General features: G+C 38.7%; 2 protein-coding genes across 28 annotated transcripts in view; one reads left to right on the forward strand and one right to left on the reverse strand.

Moving 5' to 3' along the window:
* The window catches only part of ppfia1 (PTPRF interacting protein alpha 1), a 194,641-nt gene extending 191,288 nt beyond the window's left edge, over positions 1-3,353 (reverse strand). For 7 of the 13 annotated variants that reach the window (XM_073815710.1, XM_073815709.1, XM_073815711.1 and 4 more), the window contains exon 1: positions 2,585-3,353. The gene's annotated coding sequence lies outside the window, so the exon portion shown is untranslated. The remainder of the gene's footprint in view (positions 1-2,584) is intronic. The other 6 variants (XM_065272903.2, XM_065272904.2, XM_065272902.2 and 3 more) reach the window with 2 other exon arrangements.
* Positions 3,354-6,215: 2,862 nt separating this feature from the next.
* Positions 6,216-16,262, forward strand: part of LOC135758076 (suppressor of tumorigenicity 7 protein homolog) — a 175,472-nt gene continuing 165,425 nt past the window's right edge. For 6 of the 15 annotated variants that reach the window (XM_065272914.2, XM_065272916.2, XM_065272917.2 and 3 more), the window contains exons 1-3: positions 6,218-6,350; positions 7,070-7,126; positions 7,258-7,499. In XM_065272914.2, the coding sequence (XP_065128986.1) occupies positions 7,319-7,499 (181 nt within the window). In that variant the 5' untranslated portion in view covers positions 6,218-6,350; positions 7,070-7,126; positions 7,258-7,318. Of the gene's footprint in view, positions 6,351-7,069; positions 7,131-7,257; positions 7,500-16,262 lie in introns of all 15 variants that reach the window. The other 9 variants (XR_010536412.2, XR_010536413.2, XM_065272921.2 and 6 more) reach the window with 5 other exon arrangements.

Genomic DNA, 16,262 nt, shown 5'->3' on the forward strand with positions numbered 1-16,262 from the left:
TAAGAACAAACATAGAAAACCAATAGGCTATAAATATCAGTAAAAGACAGCATGAAAATGACAAAAAATACATGTTAGTTTACAATAGCCTATTAGGCTTGGGCGGTATTTAATAAATTAAAAGCAAATATAGTAGACAATATAATAGCCGTGACATGGAGGCGCCGGCACGGCGTTCGCTTGCATTGCATTGTTAACTAGAATGCACGGACCTCATCATAAATGAATGAAACTCATACTTTAGCATTAAATATCTTTGCTGCATTCTTTCTAAAACATTGCATCGTCCATGTTGCACTTAACAGAAGTTTAACAGACACTTGTCTTTTTGAAAAATAAAAAGTAATAATAATTATACAAAAGAGTTGTTCTAGTCCTTACTAGAAGGCACAGGGCGAGTTAGACCTGCCTTGGCGGTGCGTCTTTTATGCATTCTGAAGGTGCCCGTTTTATCGTGTTGCAGTCTATTAGACAACATTCCGCATAAGATGGGCTTAGATTTGGAATTACATTACATCTACATTTTAGTGCTAACTGATAAGGTGATGATGATCATCATCTTTATTATTTTTAGCACTACCTCAAACTTAAGGGCCGTCTCTCTTCGGAGCTGTCATTTTCTTAAATAAGCCAATGTTTCAAATGAGCTTCTAATAAGACAAACGCCTTTATTTTCCACGCGATCACCTTACCAAAACCATTTTGAAACTATTGAGTCATTTGTCCTCTGATTACATACAAGCAGCATACAAGCTCCTCGGCGACGCGTTTACGGGAATCATGTTTCGCATGAGCCGGAGGCAGAGCAGCAGAGAGATGCGACAGAGTTGCGAAATTGCAGGCGTGGCTCGAAATGGCTGTTATTTCAAACAGCGTAACTTGTTTTAAACTTATCAGTTAATGGCTCGGTGGTCGGTGAAGAAAATGTTTAGTTTTTGCCATCCCTAATTGAATATTTAATCCTTGTCTGCTATATAAGTTCATTTTATTTTTTTAAATGCCGGTATGGCGGTATAGAAACTAATACCTTTGCTATTTTTAGATCCCGCGGTATACCATATTACTGTATTACCGCCCAAGCCTATAGCCTATATTCTACATTAAAAAAAATATGATGTACATTTAACCACCATGGACAGTAACAGACAGAGAATCAAATCGGCGCAGTAACAGACAGAGGATCAAATCAGCGCAGTAACCGACAGAGGATCAAATCAGCGCAGTAACCAAGATAGGATCAGACCAGCGCCTTAACAGACAGAGGATCAGGTCCAGCGCCTTAACAGACAGAGGATCAGACCAGCGCCGTAACAGACAGAGGATCAGACCAGCGCCGTAACAGACAGAGGATCAGACCAGCGCCGTAACAGACAGAGGATCAGACCAGCGCCGTAACAGACAGAGGATCAGACCAGCGCAGTAACAGACAGAGGATCAAATCAGCGCAGTACCAGACAGAGGATCAGACCAGCGCAGTAACAGACAGAGGATCAGACCAGCGCAGTAACCGAGATAGGATCAGACCAGCGCCTTAACAGACAGAGGATCAGACCAGCGCCGTAACAGACAGAGGATCAGATCAGCGCAGTAACAGACAGAGGATCAGATCAGCGCAGTAACAGACAGAGGATCAGACCAGCGCAGTAACAGACAGAGGATCAGACCAGCGCCGTAACAGACAGAGGATCAGACCAGCGCAGTAACAGACAGAGGATCAAATCAGCGCAGTAACAGACAGAGGATCAGACCAGCGCAGTAACAGACAGAGGATCAGACCAGCGCAGTAACCGAGATAGGATCAGACCAGCGCCTTAACAGACAGAGGATCAGACCAGCGCCGTAACAGACAGAGGATCAGATCAGCGCAGTAACAGACAGAGGATCAGATCAGCGCAGTAACAGACAGAGGATCAGACCAGCGCAGTAACAGACAGAGGATCAGACCAGCGCAGTAACAGACAGAGGATCAGACCAGCGCAGTAACAGACAGAGGATCAGACCAGCGCAGTAACAGACAGAGGATCAGATCAGCGGCGCGCCGTAACAGACAGAGGATCAGACCAGCGCCGTAACAGACAGAGGATCAGACCAGCGTCATAACAGACAGAGGATCAGACCAGCACCGTAACAGACAGAGGATCAGACCAGCGCCGTAACAGACAGAGGATCAGACCAGCGCCGTAACAGACAGAGGATCAGATCAGCGCAGTAACAGACATAGAGTATTAGACCAGAGCAGTAACAGACAGAGGATCAGACCAGCGCAGTAACAGGCAGAATATCAGATCAGCGCGGTAACAGACAGATGATCAGATCAGCCCGGTAACACACAGAAGATCAGACCAGCGCAGTAACAGACAGAGGATCAGACCAGCGCAGTAACAGACAGAGGATCAGACCAGCGCAGTAACAGACAGAGGATCAGACCAGCGCAGTAACAGACAGATAGAAAAAGACCAGCGCAGTAACAGACAGAAGATCAGACCAGCGCATTAAAAGAGAGACGATCAGTCCAAACGGACAGAGAATCAGATCGGATCAGCAAATGTAACATTTGTATGTAACATAAGAGTTTTATATTTACCTTGATTCTCGCAGCAGGGTTCGTTTCTGCCTTAAATCTCTATTGTGTCAGGTTTATCCACAGCCAGTAACGTTGCATTTAAACGATCAAACTTCACGACATGAGTAAAACGAATTAGTGGAGTTATATAAATTACTTTAGGCAAGATCTATGAAAACTGAGCGTAAAAAATAAAGAAATAATCGAAGCCTTTACATCCTTCGGAGCCGGATGGAGAAACATCACTGATCCATAAACAATCCCGTCTGATTCATATTTACATGTATATACTTTATAAATAAACAGACACATATGAAATATAAAACACTAAAATATCAATAACTGTACATGCATAAACTCCAGAAGCGGCCTGCGCGAGTTAGCATTAGCAGCTAAAACTAGGAGTATTAAAAAAATAAACCTCATCTATTACGCAGGTGCTAAAATACTGAAAAGTTTCAAATTAACGCATAAAAGCAACAACCGGAAAAAAATGATGTATGAGAAACATGAATGTAAGCGCGTTTATAAGCGGGAATTGATCTGACGCGTCAGCATCTGATCCATGAGCGAAACACCGGTATAAAAGTACAAATCAAGTACTTTAAGAGAGAAAAACGCACATTACACGATACTATAACACTACAGCCTTTGTCATAATGCACTATAAGCTCAAAAAACAAATAAAAACGCGAACAAACTGAGGTAAAACCAAAATGTAAAGCTAGCGTTTGTCGCTGCTCCAGTTTCCTGCGCTCGCGAGAGGTCAGGACGCCTTGACGTCACGACGCCATGGATCCCACACTGGAATATCAAAAGTGTATTGGATTTTATGAGGCTCTGCGCAGACCGGGAGGTGTATGACATCAAAGTACCGCCAGAGCCTCCTGCCTAACTCAGCTCCTGAACTGATCTCGCGATACGTTGATGTAATACACCGATCACTTGGCGCAGGGCTGCATAAATTTCAACACGTGGAAGAGGCCTGCCTTGTTGTTGTCATTATTATTATTATTATTATTATTATATTATTATTTTATTGGTTTACCAATACAATTTTTATACGTATAGTTTGTGCTTAATATTTGGTATTTCCATGCTTTATATTTAATTAGCTGTCTTTAAATAAACAAATAAATAAGAAACATTTACAGTGCCTTATGTGAGTTTTGTTTCTTAATTTACATTGTCCGTTAAATGGTTTTATTGAACAGTGTACTGTATAAGATAACCCTAATGACACTTGTTTTGTGTGTGGCAAAGCAAACAATAACAAGTCGGTTACTTCTAGTTTTGGGCATCATTGTGTGTTATATGATGTGTATGATGTGTATGTTGCCCACAAATGCTGTATAGGTAACGAGTTTTATTAATGGAGTCTATTCCGATATATCATTATCTTCAGAAATTTCATAAGCATCCTCTCAGTTTAAAGGACTTGCGTTCGTCACGTTTACGGGCGTGTTTTATTGCGTAGGGCGTGGTTTAAGGCTGTGTCGTCACTGTAAACAGAGCGCAGTTATGCCAGAGTCGAGTTATGCTAATTTGAACACCACGCCCACTGGGGGAAACAATCCAACCGTCTCCATTGCCTTTGTATGGCGAGAGGCCTCCTCCTTGTCATTTCTGGCTTATTACAAAAAAGAAAAATGCCTAAGCTTTGTACCAGTTCTGTTAAATTAGCAAATGGGACATCTGGAAGATTTGAAATGGGTAGAGGAATAAGGCAAGGATGTCAGATTTCTCCTTTTTATTTTTGTTGGCAATGCAGATAATGTCTCTTCATTTTAAAAAAAAAAAAAGGTAATTTTCAGGGTATAACAGCTTTAGGGAAAGAATTTCGGTTGTGTCAGTTTGCAGACGACATCACTTTGTTTTTAAAGGACAGAAATGAAATCTCTAAGGCAGTGAATTGTATGAAAGAATTCTCCATTGCATCTGGGCTAAGAATGAATGTGAATAAATCAGTTTTGTTTCCTTTGAAAGAATGTTCGGTAAACCAAATATGTAATATTCCAGTTGAAAATCAAGTAGTGTATCTTTGAGTGGTGGTTTGTAAAGATGAACATTTACGGAATAATTTAAATTTTAACCCAATTATTGATAAAATTAGTAAGAGGTTTAATATTTGGATGCAAAGGGACTTGTCAATTCAGGGACGTGTATTATTGTCAAAAGCTGAAGGGGTTTCTAGGTCAGTGTATACATCTTTATCATTGGATGTTCCTCCCAAAGTCACAAAAAAATTAGATCAAATGCTTTTTCAATTTATTTGGAGGAATAAACCACACTATCTGAAAAAAGAAATCGTATGTAATTCTAAAGATCACGGTGGCTTAAGTACTGAAAAAAATACCAGTTAAACTCGCTAATTTTCATAAACAATCTCTCTTGGCTTGGACTCTGGCCTATGAATACAACTTTTCCCCTAGGAGATTTGGAACAATAAAGATATGCTGTATAAAAACAAAACACTTTTCTTTGACCATTGGTATGAAAATAATATTGTAAGTTAGTCAGTTGTGATGGATGCGATTCCCAAAAAGGTATTGACTCTTTTTAAAAATGCATCACAAGATGGAGATCCAAACCTTATTGACATAAAGAGCAAAATATTTATTGGTGATATAAATATATTGCAAAACAGAGTCACAAATAACTATATTAGAAACAAATTTAATAGAATCGTTTATCCTCCAGCTCAGTTTTTTTGGACTTCTGTTTTTGGGAATGTGAATTGGCGGAAAGCTTGGCGAACAGTGGACAAATTTTTTATTAATAATAAAATAAAAGATGTCTCTTTTAAAATAATTCATAGGATATACCCGGTTAAGCATGTGTTGGAAAGGTTTAAATTGGATATTGATTACTTATGTTGTTTTTGTCAAGGTGAAAAGGAAACCATTTTTCATTTATTTTTTCATTGTATACACACAAAGATGTTTTGGGTTGAATTGGAAAGATTTATTATGAAAAAACTGAACATTGTTTTACAGCTAACTGGATGGACATATTAATATACTTCAATGATCAAACACTTGATAAAGAAAAGGAATATCTTATTCAGATGTTGATTTTACTGGGGAAATTTCACATTAATAAAGTAAAATGGTCTGACTCCAAACCAAACTTTGGTCAATTTAAAAATGAGCTTAAGAATTACTGTACTATGCTAAAGAACTGTAACAGTAAAAAATCTGACAGAGCTCACATAATTACAAGCAAATATGACATTGCTAGTTGAATGACATCTTTTTTCTTTTCTTTTTTTCCTTCTCTCTCTCTTTGTTAATGTATTTATTTTATATAACTCTGGCTTGTTGATTTAAAAATTTTATTCTTTTGTTTAATTGCATATTTCTCATTTTACTATTGTTGACTGCAAAATAATAATAATAATAATAATAATAATGCCCAAAAGCTGCTGTGTGACAAGGTATACATCTAACAAGCAAAAAAAAAAAAACCGAAATAAGTTGTTATAAGCTGTCGACTCCCCAAAAAACGAGCGTTTAAAGATACAAAAGTGGAAACAGGCAACTTTTCATAGTACTAACGTTACTATTAGTAGAAATCATAGAGGTAGAACTGCGCCCACCAGAGGGAAACGTAGTCGGCGATCCACTGTTTTTCTCCTTAAAGGGTGGGTTTTACGGCTTATGACGCGTTGTGCTCTGTAGGGTGTGGGAGTGGTTTAGCGGTGTGTCATGTCTGCTTGATTTCTTTCTTCTGCCGTATTTGACTCGTGCCACGTTGATTGATCTCTTGCTTCGCCGTCAGTGTGCAGGTGAGATTTAAACCAATATATTCACCTGTGTGAATATATTGATAATTTTTAAAACTTAATAGCAAATTGTGTTCAGATGTTCACACTCTTTGTATTTTTGTTTGCCTTAGCTATTGCTTTTGTACTGATAAATTCACCCATGTGAAAGGTAAATTTAGCACTGTTTTGCGCTTCTTTACTTCTGTGTAATTTTATGGAATTAGTTAATTGTTTAAATATAGCTTACTTACCCATCAAACCGAGATTAGTTCCTGTATAACGTGACACGTGTCATTTAAGAGACGTACAGAAGAACTTTATTGTTTTATATACTGTAATCACATATTGGCCGCTGTTAGCTTAGCAAGGTTATAACGTCTTACACACAAGTTAATTACAGCCAGTGATATTCTGTATGTGTGTGTGCGTGTGCGTAGTCTCTGTGAGCTGATCTGACAGGTATCATGGTTGTGTTGTTTTGTTTATCTAGCTGGTTTCTCCATCTCAACACTACAGTATCTGGTTTTATCAGTTTTCTGCATTTGTTTGGAAGGATAGATTTTCTGAGTCTTTTATTTTCTTGTTAAATTTGGACTTTGATTTCCCGTCATGTGCCGACAAAGTCACACCTACACTGTGGACTGTGAATCTGAGATGAACACAAATTAGCAATGTTCTTATAGGACATATGATCTGAGATCAGACGCCCAATCAGTTATGTTTATTTGCTCTTTCTGCAGCCTTCCATCGCTGGATGTGAGATCAGGCCTGAGCAGATGATGCGTGTGATGTGATTGGTTGGTTGGTCTCTCTCTCTCTCTCTCTCTCTCTCTCGCATCAGTCAGTCTGTGTTTATCAGGCCTGTGACGTAATTCAGTCTGCTGATCTTTTGTCTTGACGTGAACAATCGCTCTCTGCTCTCATGTAGGACCATCTGGCCGCAGGATCGGACCGTCACCCGTGGCAGCTTTAATGCGGAGGGGCCGTGCATGCGTGTGGACAGCAGCACAGAATCTGACGTGACGTGTTGGCCTGCAGGGTTGGTTGCATTGTGCGTTGATGACCCCTGCTGTTTAGCTGCCTGCTCACCCCCTTCTCTCCCGCCAACCCCCCCTCTTTCTTGCTCCATCACAGCTCCTGGATCAGCCATGTTTGGCACAGAATCCTCATGTAAGTAGCCCATCCTCCGCCACAGCTGCACGTCTGCCTCTTTATCACTAATGTGTAGCGCGTTTGAACAGTTCTGCATTGCACTTGCTTCTTTTCGTCTCTTTCTTTGTTTGTGGTTTTCTGATTTTCTCTGTCTGTGTTCTCGTAACTTGAAGGCCAGACTGGTAGATACCGTTCATCCTAGATGAAGGAAACAAACAAAGCGTTTCACACCCTTACGTTTTGCTGTCTTTGTTGCATTCTGTCATCTTCATGCATCTTTTAGCCACAAAGCATTTTATTATCAAATGAAATATTGTGTCAGTGTTGCTTAAATATGGCACAAACCTCAACGAGTTGGGTAAATGCTACTAAAATGTGTAAATAGAAAGCATCAGTGGTCACATGGCTGTTTTAGAAATAACCTTTAATCTACATAGGGCTGGGTTCCTGTAAGTGCAGAGGTTTTAAATAATATGTGTACATGTTGTTTTTGCTTGATGCTCTTTCAAATAACTTGCGGTTCCATACATCGTGTTTTGTCTGCTCTTTGAAAATAATTTTTGTGGTGTTATGTTTACTCCAATGAGATTATTTTGTGCTTTTAATGAAGATATTATAGAAAGTTTTAGTGCTTATTTCTGTGTGTACTTGTTGGTGGTCTGTAGTGAGGGTCATGAATGAATGAGGTTTCTGTGTGTGAGTGGACCACTTCAGCTGAATGAATGAACACAGCTGCTGTCAGCCTCGGTCGTGTGTTAAACAGACCCTCAGAGCACATCCCTATCTGATCTGCCATTATCAGACTGAACATCATTCACATCCACACATCTCGTCTTATTCTTTTTTACATGTTTAATTTCAACACCTACCTATCTTGCTCTTTGACTTTGTAAAGCCTATGACACATTAGCTTGAGTAGCTGTGCAGTGTTGTGCAATGACAGTTCAGGCTAGAATATAACAACACGAGGCTGTAGGGTCCTGACTCCTGACAGACATCATCTTATTTTTTTTACATTTTCATTCAGACATCAAGCAGATGGCTTTATGCAAAGCAACTTATACAAGTGAATAAAGCAATAAAGCAGTTTGTTTTAGGAAGGCAATAGGTAAAATGAGAAGTGCTGTATGTTCACATAAGAACTAAGTTACGTTAACAGGCCTCAACACCAACACAGTGTCCTAAACAGTCATGATGTGATGCCGCAACAGTTCTATGTTAAAAGCTGTTTCTATTTCTGCGATGTTGCAACTGGCAGCTCTACCTACACGGAGATCTCATTCAATGAAGGTTCTGCACATTATAAATATTAATCATCAAATAAGGAGATTATACTGGTAATAAAAAGTTTAAAAGCAGGATTAAATCAAATACCTGTACCTCAAGTTGCAAAAGGAAACCCATTAAAAAGCAGAGGGATGCATCTTGGTATGGTTCAGCTGCACGGCGAGAAGGCAAAAAACTGTTCAGATTGGTTTGGTGTTTTTTCTTTTATTGATTGCTATGCCCCTTTTTTGCATTCATTATGGACAGACCGGAGCCATTGAAAGAGAGAGTGTTATGACAGTGAAAGTCCAAAAAAGCTCAGTCGTCACCTGATTCATGTAGACTTCACATGTAGAGTTCCTGGAAGCTCATAGTGAGCCATTGAAGTAAAGAACTGGGATTTTTCTTTATTATTAGTCATTAATAAAGAAATGCATTGATTTACAACATTTACATATTATACCAATATGTGTCGGCAGTATTTGTATGTAGTTACATATTTTATTTTTTTAATTTTAGTATGGTCAGCTGCTGGTTTGTGCTTTGTTTACATGTTTTAGACTGCCTTCAATAACATTAAAGATCTTTGCACGTTGAGTCCGGAAAAACAACAACCTCATGTTGTGTCATTGACGCTTACGCACTGCCTCCTAAGCTTTCGTCTGTCATAAAAAATATTTTATAAATACAACTTATTACTAGTAATCTCGATTTCTAGATTAATGTTTTACATTTATATTAATTTAGATAATTATCAACAGAATCATGGTGCCCTATAACACGTCACCCACATGCACCTCAATCATGTTTAAAGGATAATTCCGGTATTTAACACTTTGAGTCTCATTTCTGGTTTGTTTTGGATGAACTACAGTGATGGACACTGAAATTTTGAAAATGGTTCGTTTTTGACTCGTTTAGAAGCGTATCTTGACTCCTTCAGAATGGAAGTCAAGGGCCATGCACAAACATGTCATTAAAACAACACTTAACGTTCATTTTCAAAACTGTGCTAGTCACCGCTGAGCCTCATTAAAGTTGCCTTTAAGCATATGTAATGCTGACGTGCTCATCGCGAAAGTTCCGCCACAAACTGCAAGTCAAAAACTGTTATGGTGTCAGTGATTCTAAACCTGTGCATGTTTTCATCGCTAAATGGGAACTTATAGCAGAGCAGATGACAACATGTTTGCTCGAGGCAGCGCAAGCTAGCACTGAGGTAAAGCTAATCTTTACATTATAGCAATGACGTGACGATTCTCTCAGACCAATCAGTGATCTACAGTGTTTTCGCATCACGTTTGGTATCAGCTCGGGTCGCTTGGAACCCCAACCGAGGTGGTACGAAAAAAGTATTGGGTACTATGTAATGCACGCAGTGGAAAAGCTCCCAAAAGTTAGCTGTGGCTGGTTGCATAAACATAGCCATGACATTAAGACTGCGTCTTAAGAATGAGTCTGACTAACTAGCAATTAGTTAGGACTAATCAGTCTTATTATTTGGATTTAAATTAGACCAATCTACCTTTCTATGTAACATACTTAACACAGTTATGATCAGTCTTGAAGAAAAAAATTCATGACTAACTTTTAAGACTGGTCTTAAAGGTTTATGCAACCGGCCACTGGCCTGACCAGAATGAGAACTATGGAACTATGAAAGTTAATACTGTGACTGAAGAATTTGTTATTAAAATTATCCATTAGTTTGAGACCCCTGCATTACAGCATTTATTACTGACTGACATTCAAGGTGAGCCCTAAAGTCGGATTATTTGACAGTGAACTTACATTTAGTTTTGTGTGAAGGCTAAATACAAATAAAAAATTAAAGCTGCAAGCAGCGATGGCCACTGCCAGCCGATGGCCTTAGATAAGCAGTGAACAGTGGGGAATATGCATTTAAGTGAGTAAATATAGGAGGAATAGGGCAATGTTATATTGCAGCAGGAGGCACAATAACTAAAAATGTGTACCAAGGTTATTAAAGTTTTGCATTTTTCATTAGTTTTTATTTTTATTTCGTTTTGACTTTTTGTTTTCAAATTCAGTTTAGTTTTAATTAGTTTTTAAAGTGGGTTTGTTTTTATTTTTTGGAAATGCTTAGTTTTAGTTTAGTTTTAGTGTTAGTTTTAGTCTTTTTCGTAATTTGGGTTATTTGTCAGGGGCAAGAATTAAAAAAGGTCAAGAATTGTGTAATAATAACTCAACAAAAACATCATACAATTTTAGAAAATATTCATTCAAAAATAAAACCAGTACATAAAATGTGCATATGGGCACAAATATGTAAACAATCTCAACACTCTGCAGTAAGTGCAAAATGTGATGTGTGCCAGTAAAAAACTTAAAGAGCCAACAGACTACAGAAGACGTACATGAACCGCATGTATTCAACCCATTTTTGAGCCACAACAAGACCTTTCTGTTAGATTGTCAGGGAGCTCAATCTGAGAAAAGAACATGACAAATAACCAGAGGTGGAAAGAGTAGCCAAAAACTTTACTCAAGTAACAGTACAAGTAACCAAATAAATAAATACACAAGTAGCGAGTTACTAGTTACTCTTGAGAAAAAAATATATATACATACATGCACACACAGTATACAGTGCACACCATAAGTATCAGGGCAGTAAAGACAAAAGTTAGCTGTGGAGACCAGAAAATGGTAAGATGGATACCAGTGTGTCAGAAGTACAGAAGTCACATTTTATTAACCTTTGATTATGTTTCAACATATACATGCTTTAACAACAAAGAAAAACAGCCTTTAATGCAGACTTGTATGTTGTACCCAAACGCAAAACTCAAAAGAAATGGATCAAACTGACACTACACACGTGTGAACAATTTATGCATTAGGACACAGTTCATCACTTGAACACTTCTGAGTCAACGGTCTTAACGTGGCCACATTAGATAGTATTAAAATACAAATGTTAAAACAGGTGACAGGTTTGCCTGTTTTGTCTGAAAACATTTGAAAGGCACGTAGGCCTACAGTAGGCTATGTATGTGTAAAATTGCAAAATACACAAACAGTACAGATTAAAGAATATTTTTAGACAAACACAGAATAGACAAGCATTTCTAGGAAATTAACTTGTGTCTTAAGGTTGATGTATACAGCTTACAGCTGAAATATCAGACAAGTAAACCGACACAGTTTTGCATTCAGTTATGCATATTAAAGTTAACTCAGAAAATCCCATAAGATGGTCATCGACAGTTTACACTTACATGAAATACAAACTGATTTTAGACAACTCATGTTTTCTTATGTTGTGAATCTCATGTCACGTGTGTGTGTTGTAAGAAGCACTTACATCATATACAGTGAATCAGATGTCAATCATAGATGGACTTTCTTCATTCAGTCACGTGTACACAGTGCTTCTGGAGGTTGCGTGCATTTAAATGTTTCAAATGACGAACAGGTTGTGCATATATAATGGCGGGTACACATTCATATTCACGTAATCCAACACTCTTTATGTTCTGCGTGTTTCTAGACACAAGCAAAACCGCAGCAGACGATTCAGTTTTTGCAGCGATCTAAACAATTCATTTAAACTGATTCGCGAACCAATTCAAACAGTTTGACCCGTTTGCTTTGTAAAGAATCGACTCAAAAGACTAATTTAAATGCAACACCCTGTAATGAATCAACTTAAACGAGTCATTAATTTGCGAATGTGTGTGTGTGACGCGTGAGTGAGAGACGCATGGAAAGGGATTTGAAGCTGAACGTAATTTGCTCCATGAAAGACATTGACAAAGATGAAAACTAAGGACATATTGTGCCCTATTTTAATGATCTGAAACGCAAGTGTGGGCAGATCTTGGGCGCTGTTGCTATTTTCCCGGCGGGAGAAATAACTCTTGCGCCAGGAGCAAATCAATAAGGGGTTGGTCTGAAGTAGGTTCATTATTCATAGGTGTGGTTTGGGCGTAACGTCAAATAAACCAATCAGAACGTCATCCAGCATTCCCTTTAAACGCAAGTGCGCAAGTTCCATGGGGGGTTGCTATTATTATGACGGATTTACCAGGCGCACGCCAGGAGCGGTTCACAGCCGAGGAGACCGACGTTCTTGTAAGAGCAGTCAAAGACAGAGAAGTTGTTTTGTATGGGGATGGGAGAAACCCGCCCAAATCAGCGTCGGTTAAACAGGCGTGGGAGGAAAAGCCACAATTGTCTCATCAGTTGGCATCCCCAGGACGTTGCGCCGCAAGCGCTACAATGATGTCAGGAGACGGGGGAATCCCAAGCTTGCCAGCATAAATCGGGCACGCCGTGTAACGGGAGGTGGATCTGCCTCTACACAGACGCCAGCAGAGGACATCGCTGCGTCCACCCTCACCGCTGAAAGCCAAGAAACGCAAGCAGTCCAACCCCACAGTACACTTACAAATCAAATTCACATACATTAAGGTTTCTTATGAAAACATTTTAATTATTATTTACATAAAATAAAAGTAATACATCCACACAACAAACTTATGAAAATATTTTAATCGTTATTTGCATGATAATTTTTTTACTCAGCCACACAAAATTAATAAAAACTATCACCACAATGATTTCCCTTATCTCATGTGTTAATATTTTTTATTGTAACAATTTATGATTTGCAAAAATAACTGTTGCATCTGTGTAGATTAGATAAGCAAAGTGTGTGCGCGTTGTGCACGCTATACATTATGGTCAATCATAGGCCCTTAAAATAGCATAATGAACAATGCGCAACGCGCCACTGACTTTAGACTATTTTTTCTGGTCAGTGGCGCAATTGTTTTTGAAACTGCAAAATGGCATCAGGGATGGTTTGCGCCGGAACACTCCTCCTTTTTTGCGCTGAACCGCCCACGGAGCGCGTGCATCTGTGGAGGGAAAAACCCGCTGTGCGCCGGTGCAAAATACGAATGATACATGCGTCACTGACAAAGTCAATTGCGCTGGGTGCAAGATAAGGCCTTTAATCTATAATTTTATTTTATTTTAGTTAGTTTTGCCAGACACACATTACAGTTTTAGTTAGTTATTGTTTTTTGTAATGCCTCGTTTTTATTTTTATTTCAGTTAACGACCATGTTTTTTCCCACCTAGTTTTCATTTGTTTGTTCGTTTTCGTTAACGATTATAACCTTGCTGTGTACATAAATTCAATTTTTTTCAATTCAATTTTATTTATATAGCGCTTTTCACAAGTGTTAATTGTTGCAAAGCAGCTTTACATGAGAAGATTTAGAGGAGAACACAGAAAATCAATAGATGGTATAAGAAGTAGAATATAGCGGTTAAGGTTAAAACCGTACAAGCGTGCATATTAATAATGTAACGTATACAGTAAAGTGCTAAGTTAAGCCAAAGTTGGCTGACTCTCCCTGGGACTAAAAAACCCCCTTAGGAGAAAACCCGGTGGGAAAAACTCCTAGAAGGACAAAAAACCCTAGGGAGAAATGAATATATATTTATATATATAGACACGGTAAGGATAGGAAGCGGGTAAGCGGATTAAACTGGTTCAGCCGGTGGTCGTTGGTCGCGCATCGGCTGGGCATCACGTTGAAGGACAGCCAGTAGATCAGTGGTGCGATGACCTTCACAGCAGCAGGAACTGGGTCTGTTTGTCTCATTGTCCTCGGGGTCGAGGACGAGACAGGCAGACAAAAACAGAATTCTATTAGCGTAGGGGCCGTTCGCATGTAATGCAAGTGTCATACATTATAGTGGTTTAATTCAGCTCGGTTCCAGACAGGCTAACTATTGCGGCAATAGCATATTACCCATATGAGGCTTGTGAGTGCTTTGCTCTATACAAAAATAATTACTGCGGGAAAAGTACATTTACTGGACATTTTATGTGAATGCTTTGTTAAAGAAGAATGTCCTAAGTTTAGATTTAAATTGATCGGCTGTGTCTGATACTCGAACATTATTTGGTAAATCATTCCAGAGCTTAGGGGCTAAGTAGGAAAAGGATCTACCACCTTTAGACACTTTTGATATTCTAGGGATAATTAAGTGACCAGAATTTTGTGAGCGCAGTTTACGTGATGGATTGTATTCTGATAGTAGTTCTTTAATATACGAGGGCGCTAGGCCATTTAAGGCTTTGTAGGTGATTAGTAATATTTTAAATTGTATGCGATATTTAACTGGTAGCCAGTGTAAAGATACCAGAATTGGACTTATGTGGTCATACTTTTTAGATCGAGTAAGCACTCTTGCGGCGGCATTTTGAACCAGCTGTAGCTTGTTTACCTGATTTGCATGGCATCCCCCGAGTAACGAGTTACAATAGTCTATTCTAGAGGTCATAAAAACATGGATAAGCTTTTCTGCATGATAAGCTTTTCTGCGTGATATGACTCTTCCTCATTTACATAAACAAAGTGATATCGATTGGTTAGATACGATCTAAACCAGGCTAACGCCTGACCACTGACGCCAACATAGTTTTCTAGTCTATTGAGTAAGATTTTGTGATCTATTGTGTCAAAGGCTGCAGTAAGGTCTAGTAATATAAGGATTGAGATTTCACCACGATCGGATGTTAATAGGAGGTCATTTGTAACTCTAAGCAGCGCTGTCTCTGTGCTATGGTGGGGCCTGAAACCTGATTGGAACTTTTCATATGTATTATTATTCTCTACGAAAGTGCGTAGCTGGCTGGCCACTACTTTTTCTAAAATTTTAGAAAGAAAAGGTAGATTTGAGATTGGTCTAAAGTTATTAAGATCTCCCTGGTCAAGGTTTGTTTTTTTAATAAGTGGTCTAATAACTGCTAGTTTGAAAGCTGTTGGAACGTATCCTAATTCTAGAGATGAGTTAAAGATATTTAGTACCGTGTCTGACACTACATGAAATACCTCTTTTATTAATTTTGTGGGAACGGGGTCTAGTATACAGGACGATGATTTTGATGACGTTACTAATTTAGAAAGCTCTTCTATTGTAGTAGGTTTAAATGACTCAAGATGTTCGTTTGGTAATCTAGTGGAAAATGTACTATTGGGTAGAGTGGTGGCTGCCTGGGTAGCTACGATGTTTTCCCTAATAAACATAATTTTGTTAGTAAAGAAGTTCATGAAGTCATCACTATTGTGTTGGAGTTTACTATTAGTTTCTGTTTGTTCTTTGTTTCTAGTCAGTTTCGCAACTGTGCTAAATAGGAAACGAGGGTTATTATGATTTTCTTTAATAAGCGTACTGAGATAGGTAGATCTGGCAGTTTTAATAGCCTGTCTGTAGTGTTGAACACTCTCTTTCCATGCTGAACGCCATACCTCTAACTTTGTGCTTCGGTAGTTTCTTTCCATTTTTCTAGCTATTTTTTTAAGGGCTGCAGTATGATGGTCATACCATGGGGCGGGCAGTTTTTCTTTGATTCTCTTTTTTCGAATGGGAGCAACGGCATCCAACGTGCTAGAGCAGACGTTGTTAAGTTTTCCTATTATAATATCCAGATCTTCACGATTATCTGCTACATGTTTCATTTGAGACAGG

This window comes from Paramisgurnus dabryanus, chromosome 9 (genome assembly GCF_030506205.2).
Source record: "Paramisgurnus dabryanus chromosome 9, PD_genome_1.1, whole genome shotgun sequence".
NCBI classification, from domain to species: Eukaryota; Metazoa; Chordata; class Actinopteri; order Cypriniformes; family Cobitidae; genus Paramisgurnus; species Paramisgurnus dabryanus.